General features: G+C 46.6%; 1 protein-coding gene across 1 annotated transcript; it reads left to right on the top strand.

The window, feature by feature from the left end:
* Positions 1–3,986: 3,986 nt before the first annotated feature.
* ZC3HC1 (zinc finger C3HC-type containing 1) lies at positions 3,987–23,167 on the top strand. Its single transcript, XM_058190639.1, has 10 exons — positions 3,987–4,235; positions 6,534–6,644; positions 7,732–7,883; positions 9,481–9,564; positions 9,739–9,866; positions 11,360–11,529; positions 14,366–14,585; positions 15,425–15,637; positions 19,743–19,943; positions 21,532–23,167. The coding sequence occupies exons 1-10, from the start codon at positions 4,075–4,077 to the stop codon at positions 21,598–21,600; spliced, it is 1,509 nt and encodes a 502-aa protein (XP_058046622.1). The 5' UTR covers positions 3,987–4,074; the 3' UTR covers positions 21,601–23,167.
* Positions 23,168–27,785: the final 4,618 nt, after the last annotated feature.

The raw sequence follows: 27,785 nt of genomic DNA on the forward strand, positions 1-27,785 counted from the left end.
CCGGATTCACTTAAAAACCGCGTTATTAACATACCAACCACAGTGATTGACATAAGAACTTTAGCAAGAAAGGTCGTAAAATGGATGAGAGCTCAATGAGCAGCTATCTTGCTTACAACAGAAAATTGGGGATCAATTATGGTCATAAGTTGAGGACTAATGGCATGAGAGAAATGCTCTTGTGCGTCATTCGTTTTCTGTTCAACGCAATGTGTGAATCCAAAAATGAATTTAAGTACCTGCAGGCAACCCCCGCCCCCCCAAATAAAGATCCTTACCAATACAAGAAAATAGATACGTAGATACTGCATATAGTCCTCAACTTACGAGAATCCATTTAGTGAACGTTCAAAGTTACAACGGCACGGAGAAAAAAAGGGACTTACGACTGGTTTTCAGACATACGACCGTTGCAGCATCCCCATGGTCCAGCGATTTACATTCGGAAGCTTGACAACCGACTCACATATATGACGGTTGCAGTGTCCCGGGGGGGGGGGAGGTTGTGTGATCCCATTTTGTGACTTTCTGACGAGCAAAATCAATGGGGAAGTCGGATTCACTTAACCACCGTGTTAGTAATTTTAAGGACTGCAGTGATTCACTTAACAAAAGGGGTGAGAAAGGTCGTAAAACGACAAATTCACTGAACTAATTTCTCACTTCGCAACATAAATCTTAGGCTCAACTGTGGTCGGAAGTTGAGGTCTACTTGTATTATCAACGCATACCCTGCGTTGGGTAAATGAAATGTCTACAAGAAAACAGCTAAGCCCAGCGACCACCAAGGACTGCACAGAAAAGTGATTTCTTGCTCAGACTCCCTTTTTGGGATCCTTGAACCCACCAAGACAGAAGTTGAAGCTTCCTCAGGAAGTGGTGTTGCCTGTTTTAGATCAAAGCAAAAACACCACCTCTTAAATACGTGCAAAGTATCTTCTTAGTCCGATGCTCTTTGATTTCAACACACAACAGAGGTTTTGGGGGTTTATCATTTCCAGGGGAGGCGCTGAAGAGCTTCAGACCACCCATTCATTAATTCAATTAATTTAGATGGCAGAGCAATATAATCAAAAGGAAAGACAAATTATATTGACAATTACAAAAATGCACAGGGAAGAGAATATTTATAGCTCAGGACTATATGGCTTAGGGCCTGGGTACTTACGGGACCGCCTGCTGTTACCGCATGCCTCCCACCGACCCGTACGCTCTCACAGAGAGGGACCTCTCAGGGTGCCGTCCGCCAAGCAATGTCGGCTGGCGGCCCCCAGGGGAAGGTCCTTCTCTGTGGGGGCTCCACTCTGGGCAGAGCTTCCCCGGGTTTCGCCAAATATCTGACCTTGGACCTTCCGAACTGAAGACACATCTTTTCATTCATGGGGCTGGCTTAAATTTTATTGATTTTAAATTTTAAATTTTATTGATTTTAAATTTTCTATTATTAATTTTAAGGGGTTTTAGTTTTATATATTTTAAAGTTTTTTAGGCCAATTATAAAATAAGTTTTTTAATTTGTATTTTAATTGTATATTGTATTGCCTGTTTTTACTTTTGGATGTACACCGCCCTGAGTCCTTCGAGAGAAGGGTGGTATAAAAATCGAATAAATAATAATAATAAAATAATAATAATAATAAGTATGGTAAAGCCACACTTGGAATATTGCATCCAGTTTTGGTCGCCATGATGTAAAAAAGATGTTGAGACTCTGGAAAGAGTGCAGAGAAGAGCAACAAAGATGATTAGGGGACTGGAGGCTAAAACAGATGAAGAACGGTTGCAGGAACTGGGTATGTCTAGTTTAATGAAAAGAAGGACTAGGGGAGACATGATAGCAATAGGTGGAAACTAATCAAGGAGAGAAGCAACTTAGAACTGAGGAGAAATTTCCTGACAGTTAGAACAATTAATAAGTGGAACGACTTGCCTTCAGAAGTTGTGAATGCTCCAACACTGGAAATTTTTAAGAAAATGTAGGATAGCCATTTGTCTGAAATGGTGTAGGGTTTCCTGCCTGGGCAGGGGGGATTGGACTAGAAGACCTCCAAGGTCCCTTCCAACTCTGATATTATTATTATTATTATTAAAATCCCCATTCCCTCCCCACTCTGGGGCCAGCCAGAGGTGGCATTTGCCGGTTCTCCAAACTACTCAAAATTTCCGCTACGGGTTCTCCAGAACCTGTCAGAACCTGCTGGATTTCACCCCTAGTCCTAAGTATTCACTGACCTTGGTGCAGTGGTGGGTTGCTCCCAGTTCTGTCCGATTCTTTAGAACTGGTAGTAAAAGCGGTGGGAGACTCCACCTACCCACCCCCCGGACATCATAATTGACAATCTGCGCATATGCGTGCTCCCATTGCGAACCGGTAGTAAAGGTAAATAGAACCCCCTGCCTTGGTGGGGTTTTTTTTTTGGAGACGTTTCGTGGCCCAACTAGGTAGTATCATCAATGCTGGAGGAGGAGGAGGAGGAGGAAGAAAGTGACTGTGTGATCCTTGGTGCTCTCTGAGCTTGGTTCTTTTCCTGCAAAAGTTTCACAATCCAACTACTAGGCTTACCATTCACAAAATGTACAATTAAAATTGTAAAAGTATTTTTAAACATTTTTTTTTTAAAAATTGTATTGTTTTCAAATGTTTTTATAGTTTTAATTGTGGAATATTTTTCAAATGGTGAACTGCCCATTGTAGTATATATATTTTTAACGATAAACCATGAATTGAGATGGATATAGAAATATCCATCTATAGAATGGATGCGATGTAAATATCCACCAATATCCAGTTATAGAAATGAATGAATGAAACAAAATCTTTAAAATTAGGAAAAATAAAAGTTCTCGTACTGTATTTGTTTGATGTGGGAGGGATTTTTTTTTGGTCACTTTTTAACCCATTCGATTCTTTCCCTCCCACTTTATCCTTTATTTTTTAAATATGAGTTTGCGTTTGAAGGTTTGTTTATGATATAGAATCAAAATATTTGCAAAAAAGACTGGCGCCTTATTCTAAACCAGGGACTTTCCCCAACCGGGTGCCCTCCAGGTATATTAAGCTGTCAATCTCAGAAATTCATTGGCAGTGCTGAAAATGGTTGGTGCATTGGTGGGATCCACTGAATCGGAGGAGTTTTTTTTTTTTCAACCTATAACAGGGGTCTCCAACCTTGGTCCCTTTAAGACTTGTGGACTTCAGAGAGCCGTGAAAATATTTAGACCCCTCGCATCCAGGACATAAACTGTTTCAACTACTACCCTCAAAACGACGCTATAGAGCACTGCACACCAGAACAACTAGACACAAGAACAGTTTTTTCCCGAATGCCATCACTCTGCTAAACAAATAATTCCCTCAACACTTGTCAGACTATTTACTGAATCTGCACTACTATTAATCGTTTCATAGTTCCCATCACCAATCTCTTTCCACTTATGACTGTATGACTATAACTTGTTGCTGGCAATCCTTATGATTTATATTGATATATTGACCATCAATTGTGTTGTAAATGTTGTACCTTGATGAAGGTATCTTTTCTTTGATGTACACTGAGAGCATATGCACCAAGACAAATTCCTTGTGTGTCCAATCACACTTGGCCAATAAATTCTATTCTATTCTATTCTACAAGTCTTAAAGGGATCAAGGTTGGAGACCCCTGATCTATAACCCCCCCCCCACTCCCCATTTCCAGCCCCAGGCACTGCTTGGTAAGGGGGCAAAAAGGGAGACTTTTTTTTTCAGTCTATAGCAGGGGTCTCCAACCTTGGCAACTTTAAGAGTTGTGGACTTCAAGTCCCAGAATCCCTCAGCCAGCAAACCAAAGCTGGCTGAGGAATTCTGGGAGTTGAAGTCCACAAGTCTTAAAGTTGCCAAGGTTGGAGACCCCTGGTCTATAGCCCCCCCCTCCCCATTTCCAGCCCCGCCCCAGGCAATGTTTTGTCAGTGGGGGGGCAGAACGGAGCCGGCTGAATCAAACAAGTTGAGCCTGGTAGGAACGAAGATTCCCCGGAACTTCCGTTTCCGGTCTTCGGTTGGCCGGGGGGAACGCTTTCTAGGGACGGACCAAGATGGCGGCGCCCAGCCCCGCGGCGGTTGCTGCCGCTGCCCCGGAGAACGAGAGCGGCGCCCTGGCGGCCCCCAAGCCGAAATCCCCGACCATCACGCCGCAGAAGGTGCGGGAGCTGATCGATGAAGGGATCGCCCCGGAGGAAGCCGGGCAGCCGGACAAGTGAGCGCGGAAGGACCCGAGAGCCCGCAGGCATCCCGCCGCGCATGGCTTCGTCCCCGGCGGACGGGAGGGAGGGAGGGAGGGAGGGAAGGCGGCGGGTATTTGCCGGCGGGTTCTGGGCCCTGGGTGGCGGTGGGGGACGGGATTGGGTGAGGGGAAGGGGTTGGGGGTGGATGGGGACGCCGTGGACCATTGTTTTCATGGGGGTAGGTGGGTATGTGTGTTTCAATTAGAGGGAGGGTTTGATCTCGGCGGGGAAGGTGCTGGGATAGAAACCAGGTGACGGTGAGTTCTAGTATTGTCTTGAGGCAGGAAAGCTGGCTGTGGGAGTTTGGGCCAATCACCAGGAGACGGTGAGTTCTAGTCCTGCCTTAGCCATGAAAGCCGGCCAGGTGAGTTTAGACCAATCATCAGGAGACGGTGAGTTCTAGTCTACCTAAGGCATGAAAGCTGGCTGGGTGACTTTGGGTTAATCACCAGGAGACAGTGAGTTTTAGTCCTGCCTTAGGGATAAAACCTGGCTGGGTGACTTTGGGCCAATCATTAGGAGACAGTGAGTTCTAGTCCTGCCTTAGGCATGAAAGCCAGCCAGGTGAGTTTAGACCAATCACCAGGAGACGGTGAGTTCTAGTCCTGCCTTAGGCATGAAAGCCGGCCAGGTGAGTTTAGACCAATCACCAGGAGACGGTGAGTTCTAGTCCCGCCTTAGCCATGAAAGCCGGCTGGGTGACTTTGGGTTAATCACCAGGAGACGGTCAGTTCTAGTCCTGCCTTAGGCATGAAAGTTGACTGGGTAACTTTGGGCCAATCACCAGGAGACGGTGAGTTCTAGTCCTGCCTTAGGCATGAAAGCCGGCCAGGTGAGTTTAGACCAATCACCAGGAGACGATGAGTTCTAGTCTACCTAAGGCATGAAAGCTGGCTGGGTGACTTTGGGTCAATCACCAGGAGACGGTGAGTTCTAGTCCCGCCTTAGCCATGAAAGCCGGCTGGGTGACTTTGGGTTAATCATCAGGAGACGGTGAGTTCTAGTCCTGCCTTAGGCATGAAAGCCGGCCAGGTGAGTTTAGACCAATCACCAGGAGACGATGAGTTCTAGTCTACCTAAGGCATGAAAGCTGGCTGGGTGACTTTGGGTCAATCACCAGGAGACGGTGAGTTCTAGTCCCGCCTTAGCCATGAAAGCCGGCTGGGTGACTTTGGGTTAATCACCAGGAGACGGTGAGTTCTAGTCCTGCCTTAGGCATGAAAGCCGGCCAGGTGAGTTTAGACCAATCACCAGGAGACGGTGAGTTCTAGTCCTGCCTTAGGCATGAAAGTCGGCCAGGTGAGTTTAGACCAATCACCAGGAGACGGTGAGTTCTAGTCCTGCCTTAGGCAGGAAAGCCGGCCAGGTGAGTTTAGACCAATCACCAGGAGACGGTGAGTTCTAGTCCCGCCTTAGGCATGAAAGCCGGCCAGGTGAGTTTAGACCAATCACCAGGGGACAGTGAGTTCTAGTCTACCTAAGGCATGAAAGCTGGCTGGGTGACTTTGGGTCAATCACCAGGAGACGGTCAGTTCTAGTCCTGCCAGGCATGAAAGTTGACTGGGTAACTTTGGGCCAATCACCAGGCAACGGTGAGTTCTAGTCCCACCTTAGGGATGAAAGCCGGCTGGGTGACTTTGATCCAATCACCAGGAGATGGTGAGTTCTAGTCCTGCCTTAGGCATGAAAGCCGGCCAGGTGAGTTTAGACCAATCACCAGGAGATGGTGAGTTCTAGTCCTGCCTTAGGCATGAAAGCCGGCCAGGTGAGTTTAGACCAATCACCAGGAGACGGTGAGTTCTAGTCCCGCCTTAGGCATGAAAGCCGGCCAGGTGAGTTTAGACCAATCACCAGGAGACAGTGAGTTCTAGTCCTGCCTTAGGCATGAAAGCTGGCCAGGTGAGTTTAGACCAATCACCAGGAGACGGTGAGTTCTAGTCTCGACTTAGCCATGAAAGCCGGCTGGGTGACTTTGGGTTAATCACCAGGAGATGGTGAGTTCTAGTTCCGTTTTAGGCACAAACGCCTAAGAACTAGGACTGAGCAGCCTTTCATTTGGGGAGTTTCCATTCCAATTCTGCCCTGAACACGGGCTCAAACTCAACGGTCTCAAAGGTCCAAGCCCAATTTAAAAATTCCATCACTATATCACAGGTTAGTTTTATATACACTTTTAGGGGGCCTGAAAGAGGGAGATGGGAGAGAAACTGCTACTTCTCGCTGCTGTGAATTGAAAATCATTTCTTTGAATCCTCTCGCTTGCGTTTCAGAAAAGATCCCTCGGTCTTCGGTGAGGTGGCCAACGGCTCTCCCCAGAGCAATGAGTTGCATTTTGAATCCACTAGCAAAGATGCTTTCTTCAGCCGAGTGGAAACATTCACCATATCCTTTGAGTCCCAAGTATTCTAAGGCTGCTTCCTTTCGTTGGGGGTGTGCCCAGAGGAAACAAAAGATACAGGTAGTAGTCCTCAACTTACGACCACATTGGAGCCCCCGATTTCTCTCGCTAAGCGAGACGGTTAAGTGAGTTTTGTCCCATTTTATATCCTTTCTCTCCACAGCGGTTAAATGAATCGCTGAAGTTGTTAAATAAGTCACATGGTTGTTAAGTGAATCCGGCTTTCCCCACTGACCTCACTGGTCAGAAGGTCGCAAAAGGGGATACAGGACACGGCGACCGTCATAAATATGAGTCAGTGGTCAAGCTGTCTGAATTTTGATCGCGTGACCGTGGAGCTTCTGCCACAGTCGTGTGGAAATCAGTCATCCGTTACTTTTTTTCAGTGCTGTTGTAACTTTGAAACAGTCACTAAACGAATGGGGGTAAGTCAAGGACTACCTGCATTTAAAGTGGGAGGTGCTATTTTCAATAAAAAAGTGGGTTTTCTCAATTGTTCCCTTTCCCCTTCCAGCTAGGAACTGTCCAGATACAGGTAGTCCTCAGCATACGATCACAATTTGAGCCTAAAATGTATGTCGTTAAGTGAGGAAATCTGTTAAGTCAGTTTTGCCCCATTTTATGACTCTCCTTGCCCCGTCTGCGAAGGGAAAATCGCTGCGGGGGAATCCTGGCTTCCCCATTGACTTGGCTTGTTAGAAGATTGCAAAAGGGGATCACATGACCCCCGGGACACTGCGACCGTCATAAATGTGAGTCAGTTCTTAAAATACACCAATAAACTGTTAAAAAAAATAAAGGCGAGTCAGTTCGCAAGCATCTGAACGTCAATCACGTGACCCTGGGGATGCGGTAGTGATTGTAAGCGTGAAAAATAGCCATATGTCACTTTTTTTTTTTCACTGATGCTGTAACTTTGAGTGGTCACGAAAGGAACTGCCTGTACTGAGAGCTGGGAGAATTGGATGAAATTTCATGCTGGCCAATAGAAGTTGATAGGAAGGCCAGATTTTTCATAAAATCCCCCCCCCCCCAAAAAAATCTTGAGTGGCTTTCCTTAACGCCAAACACTCCCTCAAGTGGGCAGGCAAACCCCACGAGCTCTCGCCCCTGATCTGCGCCAAGTATGGATGGACCAACGTGGAGTGCGACATGTTGAAATGCTCCAGCTGCCAAGCGTACCTCTGCGCCAGTCTCCAGCTGGCCTTCGACTTCAGCAAATGTAAGTCCAGCCTCTTTTAACATCTGGAAGGCAAATGGAAACAGGTTTTATTGGTTGGTTTGCAAAATGAGTTTTCCATCTTGGCACACGGTAACTCTGGGTGGGGCGTTTTGCACCGCCTTGTGATCTTGACTTCACAGATGTGGCATTTGTTGTAGAGATTAAAAGAGACCTACACATTTTAGGGGAAAAAAACCCCACACCAGGCCACATCCGGCCCTTTGGCTGTTGTCATGGCCCCCTCAGAGCCTGGTTTGGAGGAGGATAACAGATTAACAGACTTTGGAAGGGACCTTGTAGGTCATCTAGTCCAACCCCCTGCCCAAACAGGAGATCCTGCACCATTTCTGACAGAAGGCAGTCCAGTCTCTTCTTGAAAGCCTCCAGTGATGAAGCTCCCACAACTTCTGAAGGCAACTTCTGTTCCATTGGTGGATTGTTCTCACTGTCAGAAAATTCCTCCTTATTTCTAGGTTGAATCTTTCCGTTCAGTTTCCATCCATTATTCCTTGTCTGGCCTTTGGGTGCTTTGGAGAATAGCTTGACCCCCTCCTCTCTGTGGCAGCCCCTCAAATACTGGAAGATGCTGTCCTGTCTCCCCTGGTCCTTCTCTTCACTAAACTAGCCAGGCCCAGTTCCTGCAACTGTTCATCATATGTTTTAGCCTCCAGTCCCCTAATCTTCTTGGTTGCTCTTCTCTGCACTCTAGAAAGAATCTCAACATCTTTTTTCTTTATAGTGCGGTGACCAAAACTGGATGCAGGATTCTAGGTGTGGCCTTACTAGGGCTTTATAGAGTGGTATTAGTACTTCACTTGATCTTGATTGTATCCCTCTGATAATGCAATTTAGGATTGCGTTGGCTTTTTTAGCTGCCGCTGCACACTGCTGGCTCACATTTAGCTGGTTGTTCACTAAGACTGAGATCCCTCTCACAGTCACTGCTATTAAGTCTGGTTTTCCTCAGTTTATATATGTGTCCTTTTGGCTTTTCTTACCTAGAAGTTGGAGCTGGAACTGGGACTGTCCGACAGGGAAGGCACACCAGGGGACTGAGGACGATGCTGTCCCAGGACCCTTGGGCATTTGGGGGAGCTGGTCGACCAGACAGAGAGCTGCCTGCTTGCACCAACACAGAGGAGGATCAGCTGACTATCAGCAGCACTGCCAGTCAGCAGCCGATCCTCCCCTGTGTCTGTGTTGGGTCATGGAACATCTCCAAGAAAAGCCCCAAGTTCAGAACATTTAAGCACCCTACAACCATCCTTCTCCTCCTCACTCCTTCTAGCACTGATGATGTTATCTAGTTTGGTAATGAAACGTCTCCAAGAAAAGCCCCAAACTCAGAACATTAAAGAACCTACAATTCTCCGCCTCATCCTCAAACCCTCACACCCTTCTAGCATGGTTTAAACATCTTTTTTAAAAAAACCAACCAAGCTTAGAGAGCCCCAAGGGCCGTGCGCTACAAATATTAGCTTGATTAATTGTCAGACGGGGTGTATTGTGACTTGGCTAGAGACATATTGAAAAACGTCCTGCCTTGTTGCTGGTCAGATTGTGGTTCTGCTATTCATCAGGCACCTTTGGGTCCTAGATAAGGAGAGGTGCCTGGAGCTGCAGAAGGCCTTGCTTGGAGCTCATGAGAAGTTCTGCTTCTGGCCGGACAGTCCTTGCCCAGGTAAGAAAGGAGAAAGAAACAGCAAGGTTGCGTCATACCTGGACATGAGGTCTTCCAGGTGTCTACGCACCATTTTCAGGGGGAGGGGCGGCATTCTCATTTAGCCACAGGAATTTGGGGCTCCATTGTGGTGGTAAGTCGAGGGCAATCTCTCGTTTGCTTCTTTCGGACTAGATCGGTTTTCGGTGCTGCTGGTGGAGGAACCCCGGGCTCTTTTCAGCGACTTCCTGGAACGCTTCCAAAATCTGTGTCGGCTGCAGCTTCAGCTGCCGTCCCTGAAGCCAGACAGTCTTAAAAATGTGGTAAGCTCTTGGGGGTGAGACTGAAATAAGGTAGAGGTGAGATCGCTTTGATTGTCATTTTATACTGTGGGCAGACTGGAGAATGAAATTCTATTAACCTGCTCTCAAAAGAAGGATATCTTATCTACCCAAGCTACCCAATCCTAGGTAGAGGCAGATATTTCTCTCTCTGGGCACAATGAGAATATATCTGCTGAACAGAAGCTGGTCCAGAATGCGGCTGCGCGGGTGATAGAAGGAGCTACTCATGGCTCCCATATAACACCTCTCCTGCGCAAGCTGCACTGGCTTCCGGTGGTCTTCCGGGTGCACTTCAAGGTGTTGGTTACCACCTTGGCTCCATGGCTTAGGACCGGGGTATCTACGGGACCGCCTGCTGCCACCGTTTGCCTCCCATCGACCTGTGCGCTCCCACAGAGAGGGTCTCCTCAGGGTGCCATCAGCCAAACAATGTCGGCTGGCAACCCCCAGGGGGAGAGCTTTCCCTGTGGGGGCACCTGCCCTCTGGAATGAGCTTCCCCCAGGACTTCGACAGCTCCCTGACCTCCGGACCTTTCGCCGCGAGCTGAAGACGTACTTATTCTTCCGTGCAGGACTGGCATAAAACTATTAGTAATTTTAATTTATTTATTTATTTTATTTATTTTATTTTAATCAAATTTTTATACCGTCCTATCTCCCGAAGGACTCAGGGCGGTTTACAGCCAGGTAAAAATACAGAAATCATACACAATAAAAACTAATTAAAAAACTTATTTAAATAGGCCAGAATTTAAAATTACAGTTAAAATGATAAAACCCCATTACCTAAAAATTAATAATTAACCCCAGTTAAAATTAAGTAAACTTTTAATCCAGACCCGCTTGGATAAATAAATGCGTTTTCCGCTCACGGCGAAAAGTCCGAAGATCAGGCACTTGGCGTAAACCAGGGCGAAGTTCGTTCCAAAACGTAGGAGCTCCCACAGAGAAGGCCCTACCCCTGGGGGCCGCCAGCCGACACTGTTTGGCGGACGGCACCCTGAGAAGACCCTCTCTGTGTGAGCGTACGGGTCGGTGGGAGGCATGAGGTAACAGCAGGCGGTCCCGTAAGTACCCGGGCCCTAATTGGGTTTTTTATGGTTTTAGTGTGTATTTTAACTAATGGGCCAGATTGAATAGGTTTTTTAATGGGTTTTTAACTGTATATTGTATGTTTTATTGTGTTTTTTACCTGGCTGGAAACTGCCCTGAGTCCTTCGGGAGAAGGGCGGTATAGAAATTAAATTATTCTTATTCTAACAAAACTCTGCATTGGCGACAGGAAGGGCATCCGGCCAGTAAAACACTCAGCTCCATTCAGTTGCCCAGACTCCACCCTGATGCAAGGGATTAATGGGGTTGGGCATCTCCGTTAGCCTGGAAAGTTCTGGAAACAGTGTTCGCCTAATAGAAGAAGATGACCGCCATTTTGGGGGAGGTTCAGAGATTGATTTAGTCTGTTTGCTTCTCAGTCCTTGACGGAAGAGAAGGTCAGCTTTCTCTTGCAATTGATCGAGGAAGAGGAAGAGGAGCAGGAGAACTGCAAAACCGAAGGTGAGAAGACGTCGGCCAAGCAGCCTTCCGACCTCCTTCAAGTCCACATCACGGCTTCCATCTTGGCCCTTTGCGGCTGGACCAGCAGGTAAGTGAAAAATCAAAAATCAAGGGGGGTGGAATCCAATTTTTATTTTTTTGTGCCTCAAACTATCCTCTAACAAAACAAAAACACCTGCAGAAACTGGATTCATCATCATCGTCTTTTAACGACCCCATAATCCCTTGTCTGGGCACCTGAATGGAGCTAGCAGTGTTTTACTGGCCGGATGCCCTTCCCTGTCGCCAATGCGGAGTTTTGTTCGGCAGATATGTTCTCAGTGTGCCCAGAGAGAGAGAAATATCTGCCTCTACCCAGGATCGAACTCACAGCCTCCTGATTGTGAGGCGAGAGCTCCGCCTCTAGGCCACAGCACCATGCCACCTATGGAAAACGGATTGATTTTATCAGAGTGGTCAATGCCTGGAATGCGCTACCTGACTCTCTAGTTTCTTCCCCAAACCCCCAAAACTTTAACCGAAGACTGGCTACTGTTGACCTCACCCCATTCCTAAGAGGTCTGTAAGGGGCGTGCATAAGAGCACCAGCGTTCCTACCGTCCCTGTCCTAATATTCCTTTTTACTATTACTCTTTCCATGTATCCAGATCATGTTTATACTTTTACCTGTTGTCTTATATACAATTTTTTTTAAATTTGCATTTATATCCCGCCCTTCTCCGAAGACTCAGGGCGGCTTACACTGTGTTAAGCAATAGTCTTCATCCATTTGTATATTATATACAAAGTCAACTTATTGCCCTCAACAATCTGGGTCCTCATTTTACCTACCTTATAAAGGATGGAAGGCTGAGTCAACCTTGGGCCTGGTGGGGCTTGAACCTGCAGTAATTGCAAGCAGCTGCTGTTAATAACAGACTGTCTTACCAGTCTGAGCCACCAGAGGCCCTTGACAAAATTATTATTAATTGACAAAATAAATAAAGTAAAACAAAATTAAAAATAATATTTATTAATTTGAAATTTTACGTTGCCGCCTGCTCGCCCATGGCGACTCAAGGAGATAAAAGCACAGTATAAAAGAAAGAAAGAAAAATTTAAAAAATAATAATAATAAAATAGGAATGGAGACGACAACAGACATTCATACCATGATTCTCTTTAACAACTGGCCTCCGTCTTCACTTAATGACCACCACGAAAGAGGTGGTAAAAGCAGGGGCGGGTCACACAATGAACCCACTTAAGGATCATCACAACTTAACAACTGTACAATTCCAGGCTCAGTCGTGGTGCAACCCTGGTTTACGTCAAATACCTGACCTTCGGACCTTTCGCCGCGAACTGAAAACATATCTGTTTGTTCGCGCGGGGCTTTCTTAAATTGTCTAGATTTAAAATTTTAAATTTCATTTAAGTTTTTAAATTGGTTTTTTTTTAGATTTTTAACCTTTTTAATTTCGGCCACACTGTATAATAAGTTTTTTAATTTACTTTTAATTGTACATTGTTTCTTTTTTACCTTGGCTGTACACCGCCCTGAGTCCTTCGGGAGAAGGGCGGTTTATAAATCTAATAAATAATAATAATAATAATAATAATAACTCAATACCAGTGTTTGAAAAAATGCACATAATATAGATAGCTCTCGAGTTACGAACAGTTCATTTAGTGACCGTTTGAAGTTACAAGGGCACTGAAAAAAGGGAGTTGGGATCCTTTTTCCACACTTAACGACCATTGCAGCATCCCCAGTGTCACCTGATCAAAATTCAAAAGCTCGGCAACTGGCATGTACTTACGACGGTTGCAGTGTCCCGAGGGTCCAAGCGATCCCCTTTTGCGACCTTCCGACAAGCTGAGTCAATGGGGAAACCAGATTCACTTAACAACCGGGGTTACTAACTTGACCGCTGCAAGGGATTCCCTTAACGGCAACGGCGGCAAGAAAGGCCATCAAACGGGCCAACGCTCCCTGAGCAGCTGTTTCACGTACCGACCGAACATGCTGGGCTCAGCTGTGGTTGTAAGTCGAGTACCTATCTCTGACGTATGTGGTATTTAGATCAGGGGTCACCAACCTTTTCGACCTCAGGGACCACTAAATTCACAATTTTAAATCCCGCGGACCACTAATATCATCTGCCTAATGACTGGCTGAGTAGGCGTGGCAAAGGCGGTCATGTGACTGGGTGGGCGTGGCCAACTCAATGTCACTCAACGTCGAGGGGCGCCTCACCTGCCTCGACTCGCCACTCCTCACCTGCCCGCCTGGGGTTCCTTAGGGCCCCAACGGGAAGCAGATGCTGGAGCTAAGCAGCCACCACGAGAAAGAGTTGGCAAAACAGCTCAGTTCAAATTGGATCTGACCGAGAAGGAGGCTCAGCAGAAGCACCTCACTGAGGACTAGGAGCTTAGGCTTTCCAAGCAGAGGGAAGATCTCCAGGAGTGCAAGGCCAGGTACCAGCACCTGCAAGCTCAGCAGGCTGAGATGGTCAGCCAGTTCCAGGCCATGAGGCAGTCCCACTGGAATGAAGCCCTCTGGCTTTTCGCCACCAGCGGCGCTTCCCTCCAGCCTTCACCCAAAGCCCCACATCAGGAGGCTGAAGCAGACCCCCAGATGGAATTTCTGCCCCCCTCCAACCCACACAAAAGGACCCCCAAGGGGGAGACTCTCTGCAGCAACACAGACGTTCATTGCACATATCCAGCCCAGCGGCCGTAGTTTGAGGACCCCTGATTTAATGCAATATAAAAATTGCAAATGAGTTTTCTGGGCACCACCAAACTTTTCTCACGGACCACCAGTGGTCCACGGACCACCAGTTGGTGACCGCTGATTTAAATTGTGCTTTGTGTGAAGCGGATCGGCTTTGGATCCTCAAGTTATTTTTTGTGTGTGTGTGTGGTTGTCTTTTTCCTAGTCCTCCCTCTGGATCCATCCACCTCCCCTTGATCAGCTGCTGTCGTTGCATAAGGAAAGTCGGGCTGTGGAGTTTTCACCAAATGGAGTCCACGGAGACCGAGCTGGAGACCCACTCCAACGTTGGCCCTGCGGGCGAGAAACCCTCCCCGGGGCCCACCTCCCCACGACGGATGATGACCCGGAGCCAGGACACCGGGGCCCCTCTGGGCTCGGAGCAGGTAACGTTTGAAGCCGGGGGCCCAATTTCTGAGGAAGAATCCTGAGGGTGCTGTGCCTCCAGTCTCGAAGTCTACGGAGGTTCTCCGTCCTCCAGGTCAGGGTTGTACCAATGTTTTTTCATTTGAAGATGTTTCACTTCTCATCCAAGAAGCTTCTTCAGCTCTGACTGGATGGCGGGGAATGGAAGGATTGATATTCCTTGCAGACAGCTGGTCATTTGTGTTCATTTACAAGGTCGTTGAGGCCACTTGGAGGTTTGTCTGTGTCCTTGGAGTCACCTGAGTGGCGCAAATGGGTGTGGAGCCTTCTTGGAACTGCACGGTCCTTTTGTTCCACAACCATTTGCACCACTCAGGTGTCCCTGAGGACAGCGACAAACCTCCAAGTGGCCTCAAGGACCCTCTAAAAGGAGGCAAATGACCAGCTGTCTCCAAGGAGTTTAAATCCTTTCACTCCCCAGAAGACGTTTTGCTTCTTATCTGAGAAGCTTCTTGTTCTGTCCCCCCGGGGTGGGTGGGCTAGAGCCACAACACTTCTTGAGCTCTGACTGGATGGTGGGGGAATGGAAGGATTGATACTCCTGGCAGACAGCTGGTCATTTACATCCTTTATGAGAGTCGTTGAGGCCTCTTGGAGATGTATTTATTTAGCTGACCTGTGGGAATGACCTTGGTTCTCAGGAGAAAGTATTTTGTTTTGGCTAGAAAACCCCCAACTATCTCTATTCCCCCAACCCTTCCTATCACTCAGCTCCAGGGGAGCAACACTTGAAGCCTCAAAATGGCCTCGGTCAGGTCACCTTCAGGGTTGACGCTGTCGCCTTCTTCCTTTCCTGCAGCACGAGAAGAGTCCGTCCCCAGTGATCAGCCGCACGCGAGGTGGGGATAGCTTCAGCGAGCGCCCCGAGGCCGAAGCAGCCAGCCCCACCACCCGGAGCCGGCCTGTGACCCGCAGCATGGGCCACGGTGAAGTCGGCGGCCTGGGGGCCGAAGTGCCATCCAGCCCCCACCGGAAATCCAAGCGGCCACGCCTGTACTCCTCCAGCAGTTCGGTGAGTGTGCCTAATTCTTTCCACTTATTTCTTTGTATCCCACTTTTGTTATTTTTGTAAACAACTCGAGGTGGCACATACATCGAATCTGCTGTCTTCTTCCTCTTTTCCCCACAACAACAACCCTGTGAGGTGGGTTGGGGTGATAGAATGGGAGGGACTGGCCCAAAGTCACCCAGCTGGCTTTCATGCCAGGACTAGAACAGTCTGTCTCTTCGTGATTGGCCCAAGGTCACTCAGCTTCATTTACATAGTTAAGGCGGGGCTAGAACTCCCCTTCTCCCGGTGATTGGGCCAAGCTCAAATCAACTGGATTTCAACATTAAGGCGGGACTAGAACTCCCCTTCTCCCGGTGATTGGGCCAAGCTCAAATCAACTGGATTTCAACATTAAGGCGGGACTAGAACTCCCTTTCTCCCGGTGATTGGGCCAAGCTCAAATCAACTGGATTTCATAGTTAAGGCGGGACTAGAACTCCCCTTCTCCCGGTCATTGGCACAAGGTCACGCAACTGGATTTCATAGTTAAGGCGGGACTAGAACTCCCTCTCTCCCAGTGATTGGCACAAGGTCACTCAGCTGGATTTAATAGTTAAGGCGGGGCTAGAACTCCCCTTCTCCCGGTGATTGGCGCAAGGTCACTCAACTGGATTTCATCATTAAGGTGGGACTACAACTCCCATTCTTCCAGTGATTGGCCCAAGGTCACCCAACTGGATTTCATCATTAAGGCGGGACTAGAACTCTCCTTTTCCTGGTGATTGGCCCAAGAACATTCAGCTGGATTTCATCATTAAGGCGGGACTAGAACTCCCTTTCTCCCGGTGATTGGCTCAAGCTCACTCAACTGGATTTCATCATTAAGGCGGGACTAGAACTCCCTTTCTCCCGGTGATTGGCTCAAGCTCACTCAACTGGATTTCATCATTAAGGCGGGACTAGAACTCCCTTTCTCCCGGTGATTGGCCCAAGCTCACTCAACTGGATTTCATCATTAAGGCGGGACTAGAACTCCCTTTCTCCCGGTGATTGGCCCAAGAACATTCAGCTGGATTTCATAGTTAAAGCGGGACTAGAACTCCCTCTCTCCCAGTGATTGGCCCAAGGTCACTCAGCTGGATATAATAGTTAAGGCGGGGCTAGAACTCCCCTTCTCCCGGTGATTGGCCCAACGTCACCCAACTGGATTTCATCATTAAGGCGGGACTAGAACTCCCTTTCTCCCGGTGATTGGCTCAAGCTCACTCAACTGGATTTCATAGTTAAGGCGGGACTAGAACACCTCTTCTCCCATTGATTGGCCCAAGTGACTCAGTTGGCTTTCATAGCTAAGGTATGACAAGAACTCACCTGGTGATTGAGCCAGGAACACTCAACTGGCTTTCACGCCTAAGGTGGGTCTAGAGCTGATGCGAGGACCATGGCAAGTCTCTTCCTTTCAGTGCCATTGTAACTTTGAACTGTCACTAAATGAATGGTTGTAAGTTGAGGATTACCTATAGGAAAGCCGTTTGTAAAGACTGGAATCAAAACCTCGGCCCTTCTAAAGGAGGAGGAAGAAACTCAAGATAGCCTCACCTTGATTCTCTTTGGTATAAGAGGGGATGGAAGAAAAAACTTTAGCAGCTCAAGCTCCTATTTTCAACAGTCCTTGCAAAGGTCTGTTTTGAAAGGCTAAAGATCTAATACAGGCATCTCCAAACTTGGCAACTTTTAAGACTTGTGGACTTCAACTCCCAGGATTCCCCAGCCAGCGTTAGTAAGTAAAACTTCAGACATTCACAAAACGAATGGTCGTAAGTCCAGGACTACCTATAATTAAGACAGGTTAAAAAAAAAATCACAAAAAAATTCCTACTGGACAGCAAAATGGGAAATGCCTAAAATGATACAGGGAGATAATCTGGAGCAGGGATCCCCAACCTTGGCAACTTTAAACCTGGAGGACTTCAACTCCCAGAAGTCCCCAGCCGGCAGGCTGGGGAATTCTGGGAGTTGAAGTCCTCCAGGTTTAAAGTTGCCAAGGTTGGGGACCCCAGATCCGGAGAGCTTTCTAAAACATGGGGGGAAAGGAAAAGGAAAAAAAAAATAGAACTGGTGAAGGAAATGGACGTAGAAGAAAATAACTGGAGGATGAGACATTTGTTCATCGAAACGGGTGCTACCAGATTCCTGAGGGACTAGGTCACCCAGGTGAGCCAGTGAGGTGATTCAGCCAAAAGACAAGATACAATTTAGGGATTATGAAGAAGAACCTAAAGCACCAAAGATCACAGAAATCGGCAGTCCCGGCCTGTTTCACCTGGTCAGATCTCACCTGGGAGTTCCACGTCCAGTTCTGGACACCTTAATCTAAGCAGGATGTGAAGAAACTGGAGCACATCCAAAGAAGATCCACCAAGATGGTTCCAGGTTCTATCAAGCAAGGTGGAAAGAGGATCTTAGTCCGCAGAAGAGAAGATGGAGGAGAGAGAAGATGACGGTCTTCAGTAGCAATCAGTATCTCACCCATATGATTCCAACTGGTGAATAGAATAGAATAGAATAGAATAGAATAGAATAGAATAGAATAGAATAGAATAGAATAGAATAGAATAGAATAGAATGGAATGGAAGGGAGTGGGGTTTGTGGAATAGAGGAGGAAGAGAAGAAGGAAGAGAAGGAAAGAGAAGGAAAGAAGGAAAGGGGAGGAAGAAGAATAGAATAGAATAGAATTTTATTGGCCAAGTGTGATTGGACACACAAGGAATTTGTCCTGGTGCATATGCTCTCTGAGTACATAAAAGAAAAGATACCTTCATCAAGAATCATAAGGTACAACACTTAATGATAGTCAGAGGCTACAAATAAGCAATCAGGAAACAATCAATATCAATATAAATCATAAGGATTATCAGCAATAAAGTTACAGTCATGCAGTCATAAGTGGGAGGAGATGGGTGATCGGAACGATGAGAAGATTAATAGTAGTGCAGACTTAGTGAATAGTTTGACAGTGTTGAGGGAATTATTTGTTTAGCAGAGTGATGGCCTTTGGGAAAAAACTGTTCTTGTGTCTAGTTGTTCTGGTGTGCAGTGCTCTATAGCGTCGTTTTGAGGGTAGGAGTTGAAAGAGTGTATGTTCAGGATGGGAGGGGTCCGTAGATATTTTCACGGCCCTCTTTTTGACTCGTGCAGTATACAGGTTGGTAGCCATTGTTTTTTCTGCAGTTCTAATGATCCTCTGAAGTCTGGGTCTGTCTTGTTGGGTTGCAGAACAAAACCAGACAGTTCTAGAGGTGCAGATGACAGACTCAATCATTCCTCTGTAGAACTGGATCAGCAACTCCATGGGCAGTTTGAGCTTTCTAGCTCAATCAGGTTGTTCCCATCAGATGCCTATAGTGGGCTTTGGATTTCAACCCCCAGAATTCTCAACCAAGTTGGAGAATTGAGAAGTTGGAAGTCCCAATACAAGAAGAATGGACGTCAGTTTGAGGAAGGCTAGGTGGATACCTTCTCATTCATCTCCTGTTCCATTTTTCTTCACTACATCTTAGATCAGTAATGGCTAACCTTTTTGCCATCGTGTGCCAGGAGCGGGAGGGGGGAAGAAACGGGCCATTTTCGGCCTCCGGAGGGCCTCCAGGGTGTGGGGAAGGCTGTTTTCACCCTCCCCAGACTCCTAGAAAGGCTCTGGAGGCTGGAGGGAGCAAAAAACGGGCCTTCCCCACCACCTCCAAAGGCTCTCTTGAGGCAGGAAACAACCTGTTTCCCTACTTCAACTAGCCGGCGTGCGCACCGATATGGCTACGCGTGCCATCTGTGGTCAGGTCCATCCAAGAACTAGTGGTCCAATTAAAGATCATTTCTGGAGCCTTGATGGAATGAATATATGAACATCTGAATCTACTTAGCTTAGGTCAGGGGGTCTCCAAACTTGGCCACTTTTAAGTCTTGTGGCCTTCAACGCAGCACGGCTGGATGAGGAATTCTGGGAGTTGAAGCCCACAAGTCTGAAAAGTTGCCACGGTTGGAGACTTCCGGCTTAGCGGAAGAGGAGCCAATTCCTTTACCCAACTTAATCTGGTTGTGTGAACAGAGGCTGTTTTTCTCCCCTAACAGGATTCATCGACCCGGGTTTTCTTTGACCCCCTGGCCCAGCACCGTGACTGGTGCCCGTGGATCAACGAGGTGAAGGAAGCGACAGGGCTTGGAACCAAAGGCGACTCCCTGGAGGAGAAGGCAGACCGTGGCTGGCAGGTGGTCCTGAAAGTTCTCCAGGCTTCCAGGCAGTCGGAAAAGCCAGCCCACCTGGAGTCCGAGGTGAGTCGGACCACCGGTGGTCATCCACTTGGTCTACAGCAGGAGTGTCCCGACTTGTGGACTTCAACTCCCAGAGTTCCCCAGTTTAACTCCGCCCTCCCCAGTTTCTGCCACTCCTACAGATCCATATTGTAAAATTGTATACCGTCTTCAGAGTCCCAACCAGCCCCAACCCTAGTCCAGTTTAACTTCTATGTCCACACATCTTCGAAAGGTCTAGGTTGAAAAACACCGGACTAGATGACAAACTTTGTCCAACTCAGGGGTGAAATCTGAACCGGTTTAACTACCGGTTTGCTGGCTGTGCATGGGCACTGCACATTGAGCACCGCGCACCAAATGCAAGGTGTGTCGGGCGTGCACGCCAAAAGGAGGCATGGGGTAAGTAGAACAGCGCACCGGAGGGTGGGGGTGATCAGCTGTGGCGTGCAATCTTTTTTTTTTTTACTTTTAAAAGCATTTTTTTTTACAACCTATTCGACTGAATAGGTCAGGGGTCTCCAACCTTGGCAACTTTAAGACTTGTTGGACTTCTGGCTGAGGAATTCTGGGAGTTGAAGTCCACAAGTCTTAAAGTTGCCAAGGTTGGAGAGCCCTGGAATAGGTTGTAAAAAATGCTTTTAAAAGGAAAAAAAAAGGCTGTGACGATGAGGCTGCTCAGCTGTGATCATCAGAGCCTTTTTTTTTAACCTTTTAAAAACCATTTTTTAAAAGAAGCGGGGAAGCGGGCATTGGGTGGGCACGGGCGGGGGGGCCCAGGGATTTTTGCTACTGGTTCTTCGAATCACTTGCCGCCATCGCTACCGGATCAGCTGATCCGGTCCGAACTGGGAGCATTTCACCCCTGGTCCAACTTCTTCTGACCCAACTCTGGGAGGTACATCAAGAAATGGTTAGATGATGCCTTCTGCAGATGTTGGTCACAAAGTTGGATCGGAAGGACTTGGATGAACTACATCATCTAGTTCAACATTTCTCAACATGTCTTGGTCTCTTGAAGAGACGTGGACGTCAATTCCCAGAATTCCTCACCCAGCCCTTGCCTAAGTTGGGACTAGAACTCACAATCTCCTAGTGATTGGCTCAAAGTCACCCGGCCGGGTTTCATCCCTAAGGCAGGACCGTCTCCTGATGATTGGCCCAAAGTCACCCAGCCAGGTTTTATCCCTAAGGCGAGACTAGAACTCACTGTCTCCTGGTGATTGGCCCAAAGTCACCCAGCCAGGTTTTATCCCTAAGGCGAGACTAGAACTCACTGTCTCCTGGTGATTGGCCCAAAGTCACCCAGCCAGTTTGCATGCCTAAGGTGGAACTAGAACTCACAATCTCCTGGTGATTGGCCCAAAGTCATCCAGCCAGTTTGCATACCTAAGGTGGAACTAGAACTCACTGTCTTGTGGTGATTAGCCCAGGGCCACCCAATCACCTTTCATGGCTAAGGCAGGACTAGAACTCCCCGCCTCCCAGTTTCTAGCCAGCTGCCTTCACCACTACACCAAACCGCTTCTCTCTCAGCCCTTCTTTGGCATCCGTGTCCCTTCACTTTCTCCTCCGTCCCTCCTCCTCCTCCTCCTCCTCCCCGCTACAGAGTCTCTCGACCAAATCCCGCAAAGTCTTCCAGATTTTCCGCCAGTGGGAAACCGCCTGCTCCTCCTGAAGACCGCGTCGGGACGGCGCAAAGTCGGCTCAGCGGACCACTGCCCATACTGTTTGCCGGAGGGACGTCGCGTAAGAGAGAGAGAGAGAGACCCAGGGAGAAACAATTCTGTACCACCCCCTCGTGTCCAATCTCACCTTCTCACCCATCCATGGACGGACGCGTGGAGCGGTTGCCCCTTTCCCACCAAAGAAGATGCCTTAGCTGCGATGCGGATCCCGAAAAAAACAACAACAATCTTCCTTCCGCCCTCTTCAGAGGTGGGCAGGGACACCTGAGCATTTCTACAACCCTTGTGCTGGTTCCCGGTTGCCTGGCGGCCTCCAGCAGCTGCACCCAGAGAAATTCCCAGTTTAAACTGAGCTAGATCCGCCCGGCAACAGGGTGGAGAAGATCACTTCCCCACGTGATGTCTCGGGTTCGTCTTCCGAGTTGCATTTGGGTCTTCCTTGATCCTGCTCCTCAGCAAGGGGGGTAGGGGGGTGTCATTTGTTGTGCGGGGGGGGACGACCTGATTTGACATTCTCGGCACCAGCACAGATATCGGTCCCTGGCAGTCCGCCAGGGCCCGACACTCCCTGTTCGGTGCTCCGTGTGAAACTCCGTTCGCCTCCCCAGGGTTCAAATTGAGTCGAAATGTGGCCTGTTTGGGGCAGCTAGGATGGAAGTGGGGGACGCTGGTTGACTTCTTATTTTTAGATGGGGAAGAGAAAGAGCTCCCAGAATTCCCTGGGATGACATTCAGTCTCATCTGGCAAAAATAATAACTAATTAACGCTCCTTCCCCATTTTGTCATTCAAAAGGTCAAAAATTGCCACTCCTTTGGAGACAGGTGGGAAAAATTGGGGAGCAGTTGCCTCAAGTTGGGGGTGTCAAAAATTGTCAACTTTTAAGATTGGTGGACTTCAACTCCCAGAATTCCCCTTAGTCATCTGTGAAGGTTGGATTTCAACTCCCAGAATTCCCCCTAGCCAGCTGTGCAGGTTGGACTTCAACTCCTAGAATTCCCCTTAGTCATCTGTGAAGGTTGGATTTCAACTCCCAGAATTCCCCCTAGCCAGCTGTGTAGGATGAACTTCAACTCCCAGAATTCCCCCTAGCCAGCTGTGCAGGTTGGACTTCAACTCCCAGAATTCCCCTTAGTCATCTGTGCAGGTTGGACTTCAACTCCCAGAATTCCCCTTAGTCATCTGTGCAGGTTGGACTTCAACTCCCAGAATTCCCCTTAGTCATCTGTGCAGGTTGGATTTCAACTCCCAGAATTCCCCCTAGCCAGCTGTGTAGGATGAAGTTCAACTCCCAGAATTCCCTCAGGCAAATAAGCTGGCTGGGGAATTGTGGGAGTTGAAGTCCGCCAGCCTTAAAAGTTGACAAAGCTGGACACTCCTGCCTTAAATAGTAAGTTGTGTATGTTAGCAACCACCTAAAACATCGGAGGTCGTAGATATACAGGTGAGAGCTGTATCGCAGTCGGACAACAAGCCCATTTCACGCCCCTTTATTAAGAAAAAAACCACGTTCTAATCTTTTGTGCAGTGTTTGTATAAAATAAACAACAGAATCCGGGCCTATTTATTTTGCATTTTGTGATGTGGGCCTCACTTTTCTCATGGGAATTGTGGGGTGTAGGCTAGGCAGAGAGAGAGGGACTTCACAAAGTCATCCCATGTCCGAGGACAGATTTGAATCCGGATCTCCCTAGACTTAATGCAGCATTTTCGGCTCCGTGCCACTGTCTCATGCCAGGGTAGAAATTATGAAGAAAGCAATAGAAACCAAAATTAAACGTTTCGCTTCTCATCCAAGAAGCTTTTTTGGTTCTGATCAGAACTTTTCCCAAAATGCAACTGGACTTCCTTGTTTTTTTTCTTTGAAAACGTTTCGCTCCTCGTCTAAGAAGCTTTTTTGGTTCTGATCAGAACTTTTCCCAAAACGCAACTGGACTTCCTTGTTTTTTTTCTTTGAAAACGTTTCACTCCTCGTCTAAGAAGCTTTTTTGGTTCTGATCAGAACTTTTCCCAAAACGCAACTGGACTTCCTTGTTTTTTTTCTTTGAAAACGTTTCGCTCCTCGTCTAAGAAGCTTTTTTGGTTCTGATCAGAACTTTTCCCAAAACGCAACTGGACTTCCTTGTTTTTTTTCTTTGAAAATGTTTTGCTCCTCGTCCAAGAAGCTTTTGATCAGAACCGAAGAAGCTTCTTGGCCAAGGAGCGAAACATTTTCGAAGATAAAAACCCGAGAAATCCCAATTGCCTTTCGGAAAAAAACACCTTTGGGTCACCTGGGAGCCGTTGGCCAGGTGAGTCGCAGGATGAGACACCGGAAAGGGAATCAAAACAACATAGCATCCAAGCCACTCACTCAATGCTTTGTCGCCAGAGGACAATTTTTCACGGTGTGATAATGAGACACACCTTGGCAGACGAATCCCGACACGTGGAACACTTCCCCAAGAGCGTTTCATGTCGGCCGCAACCCCGGAAGTCCGATGGATTAACACACCAGGGAGCCTGGCAGCCTCAGCACGTGGCTTGGCACTTTGCCTGGCATCACGGGACGCCCACCGAGGAAACTGAGTCAGGAGGAGGTTACAGATTCCCCTTAAGGGGGAATCACCCGGGCTGGAAATGAACCCGAGGTTCAAGCGTGCCAAAGTTTGGAAAAGTAATCGCGGGAAGAATCCCAAAACAGGGAGGATCTGGAATTCTCTCGGCAAGTTTTCCGACTCAAAAGATTGCATCCTTTAGTTTTTAATAGATGGTGTATGTGTTTATTTTGTTTTTATCTGCGAGAACAAAATGCAAAGCAGGAAATCGTGCGTAACAGCCAAAAGGGGGGAAAAAAAGGGAAAGTCCCAAATATTAATTAAATATAACATTAAAAATATAGAGTCCATCCCAGCTGGATGCTGATAAAAATGTAGAAAAACCTTGATAAATTTTCCTTCCTTACATAACGGGTCTACAAATAGTTATAAGCTTTCCCATCTTTATTTAACAAGAATAGCAGATTACGACCATGTAAAATAAACCAATATTCCAGATGAGGGGACTTCTGATAATCAAATTGGCCCAACATCTAATAATTATATATTATTAATATTCTATGCTATACTAATAGAATAAATAGAATAGAATAAATATAGCCCAACATCTCTTGTTGCAAAGCAAGACATTTAGTGGGTTTTTGCCCCATTTTATTACGTTATTAAATGAATCACTATAGTCATTAGTAACATGGTTGTTCAGTGAATCTGGCTTCCCCGTTGACTTTGCCTGCCAGAAGGTCGCAAAAGGGGATCCCGGGACCTTGGGACACTGCGACCGTCATAAATAGGAGTCAGTGGCCGAGCGTCTTAAGTTTGATCACGTGACCACAGGAATGCTGCAACAGTTGTAAGTGACAAACAGTCAAGTCACTTTTTAGTGCTGTTGTAACTTCAAATGGTCACTAAACTTAAGTTGAGGACTACATATATATAAATAGATGGATATAGATGGATGGATGGATAGTAGATGATAAGACGGATGGATGGATGAATAGTGGATGGATGGATAGTAGATGATAGATATATAGATAAATAGATGATGGATGGAAGGATGGATGGATGGATAGTTAATAGATGATGGATGGATGGATAGGTAGGTAGGTAGGTAGATAAGACGGATAGATGGATGGTTAGTAAGATTAGATGGATGGATGGACGGACAGATAGATGATAAGACGGATGGATGAATAGATGGATGGATGGATAGTAGATGATAGATATATAGATAAATAGATGATGGATGGATAAATAGTAAATAGATGATAGATTAGATGGATGGATAGGTAGATAGATAGATAGATGATAAGACGGATGGATGGATGGTTAGTAGATAGATTAGATGGATAGATGGATGGATAGATAGATTTGATGGATGTATGGATGGATAGTAGATGATAGATATATAGATAAATAGATGATGGATGGAAGGATGGATGGATAGTTAATAGATGATGGATGGATGGATAGGTAGGTAGGTAGGTAGATAAGACGGATAGATGGATGGTTAGTAGATTAGATGGATGGATGGATGGACAGATAGATGATAAGACGGATGGATGAATGGATGGATGGATGGATGGATAGTAGATGATAGATATATAGATAAATAGATGATGGATAAATAGTAAATAGATGATAGATTAGATGGATGGATAGGTAGATAGATAGATAGATGATAAGACGGATGGATGGATGGTTAGTAGATAGATTAGATGGATAGATGGATGGATAGATAGATTGGATGGATGGATGGATAGTAGATGATAGATATATAGATAAATAAATGATGGATGGATAAATAGTAAATAGATCATAGATTAGATGGATGGATAGGTAGATAGATAGATGATAAGACGGATGGATGGATGGTTAGTAGATAGATTAGATGGATAGATGGATGGATAGTAGATAGATTTGATGGATGTATGAATGGATAGTAGATGATAGATAGATAGATAAATAGATGATGGATGGATGGATAAATAGTAAATAGATCATAGATTAGATGGATGGATAGGTAGATAGATGATAAGACGGATGGATGGATGGTTAGTAGATGGATAGATGGACGGACAGATAGATAGATGATAAGACGGATGGATGGATAGTAGATAGATTGGATGGATGGTAGATGATAGATATATAGATAAATAGATGATGGATGGATAGTAAATGGATGGATAGAGATAGATGATAGATAGATAGATAAATATACAAATTATAGAGATAGAAATATATAGAGACACATTTATGGAGAGATATATAGATGTCAAGGATAGAGACATATACATATGTGTGTGTTCGTGTGTGAAAACTAGAAAAAAAATTATCACAAATTGTATCCAAAGGCGTCTGCTGTTGCCCAGCCACAACTGGTTTCGTGCGCTCCATGGAGTGGCTGGACACACAATAAAAACAAAATATGGATTATTCTATTGTACGAGTTGCAAACGATGAGAAAGCACCTGTTAGCAGCTCTTCCAACTCGCAAACTTTTATTCAAAGGAAATTTGTGAGTTGGAAAAGGTGCTAACCAGCGGCCATCCAATGTTTGTGCCACCGCAGATGAACACAACCCTCTTGTAATTTCTGGGCTGGAATAATTAAGAGTATTATTCACGGCAATGATTACTCCGTTCTCCATCATCATGTTATTGCAAACATAAGTATAATGTATAATGATGATGCTCGCGAGTAACTCACCATGAGTTGGTTTTAATTCAACTATTCATGCCATAATTATGACCAGCCTCTGTGGCTCTTGTTCACCTGAGCATTCCATGTATTCCTCAACTTACAACCTTCGTTTAGTGACCAATTGAAGTTACAATGAAGGAAGGAGAATAGAAGTGTTCAAAGGTGGTATGCAGACCAGTTCAGGCGAACCGGTAGTAGCAACCTGCGGGTGGTCCCTGCCTCCCCACCTGCCCGGGTACAATCCCGTCCAATATCGCTGTGTTTTTTATGCCGCACGCATGTGCAGATGGTGCCCAAATGCGGATTGCTGTGTTGTTTGAAGTCACGCGTATTTGTGTATTTTTTATTTTTTTTATTTACATTTATATCCCGCCCTTCTCCGAAGACTCAGGGCGGCTTACAGTGTATAAGGCAATAGTCTCATTCTATTTGTATATTTACAAAGTCAACCTATTGCCCCCCCAACAATCTGGGTCCTCATTTTACCTACCTTATAAAGGATGGAAGGCTGAGCCAACCTCGGGCCGGGCTTGAACCTGCAGTAATTGCAGGCTGCTGTGTTCTAATAACAGGCTTCTTTGCAGCCTGAGCTACCACGGCGCACGAGTGAATTGCCATGGTGCGCACGAGCGAATTGCCATGTTTTGTGATGCCAGGCGCCTGTTTTGTGATGCCATCCGCGCTCACATTTCCGGTGCTGGGCGAACTGGTAGTGACAGTATGTGAAGCTCACCTCTGGACATGTTCCCAGGATAAATATTGTTGCAGGATCCAATCGGGGTCGGTCACTGGGACCAGAGGTTTAGTTTTCCGAGCTTTCGGACTCGTCCTTCGAACTGCAGTCCAGCAGGAGTTCAAAACCTCAGAAGATAAAACCTCTGGTCCCGGTGGCCGACCCGGATTAGATCCTGAAGTTACGACGGGATCAAAAAAAGTGAC

Source organism: Ahaetulla prasina, chromosome 7 (genome assembly GCF_028640845.1).
Source record: "Ahaetulla prasina isolate Xishuangbanna chromosome 7, ASM2864084v1, whole genome shotgun sequence".
In the NCBI taxonomy this organism is placed as follows: domain Eukaryota; kingdom Metazoa; phylum Chordata; class Lepidosauria; order Squamata; family Colubridae; genus Ahaetulla; species Ahaetulla prasina.

Bases quoted from the DNA above. Each gene is read 5' to 3' on its own strand.
- ZC3HC1 (XM_058190639.1), top strand. From the start codon at position 4,075: ATGGCGGCGCCCAGCCCCGCGGCGGTTGCTGCCGCTGCCCCGGAGAAC. The intron at 4,236-6,533 runs GTGAGCGCGGAA...CTTGCGTTTCAG, and splicing joins GAAGCCGGGCAGCCGGACAA to AAAAGATCCCTCGGTCTTCG. The intron at 11,530-14,365 runs GTAAGTGAAAAA...TCTTTTTCCTAG, and splicing joins CTTTGCGGCTGGACCAGCAG to TCCTCCCTCTGGATCCATCC.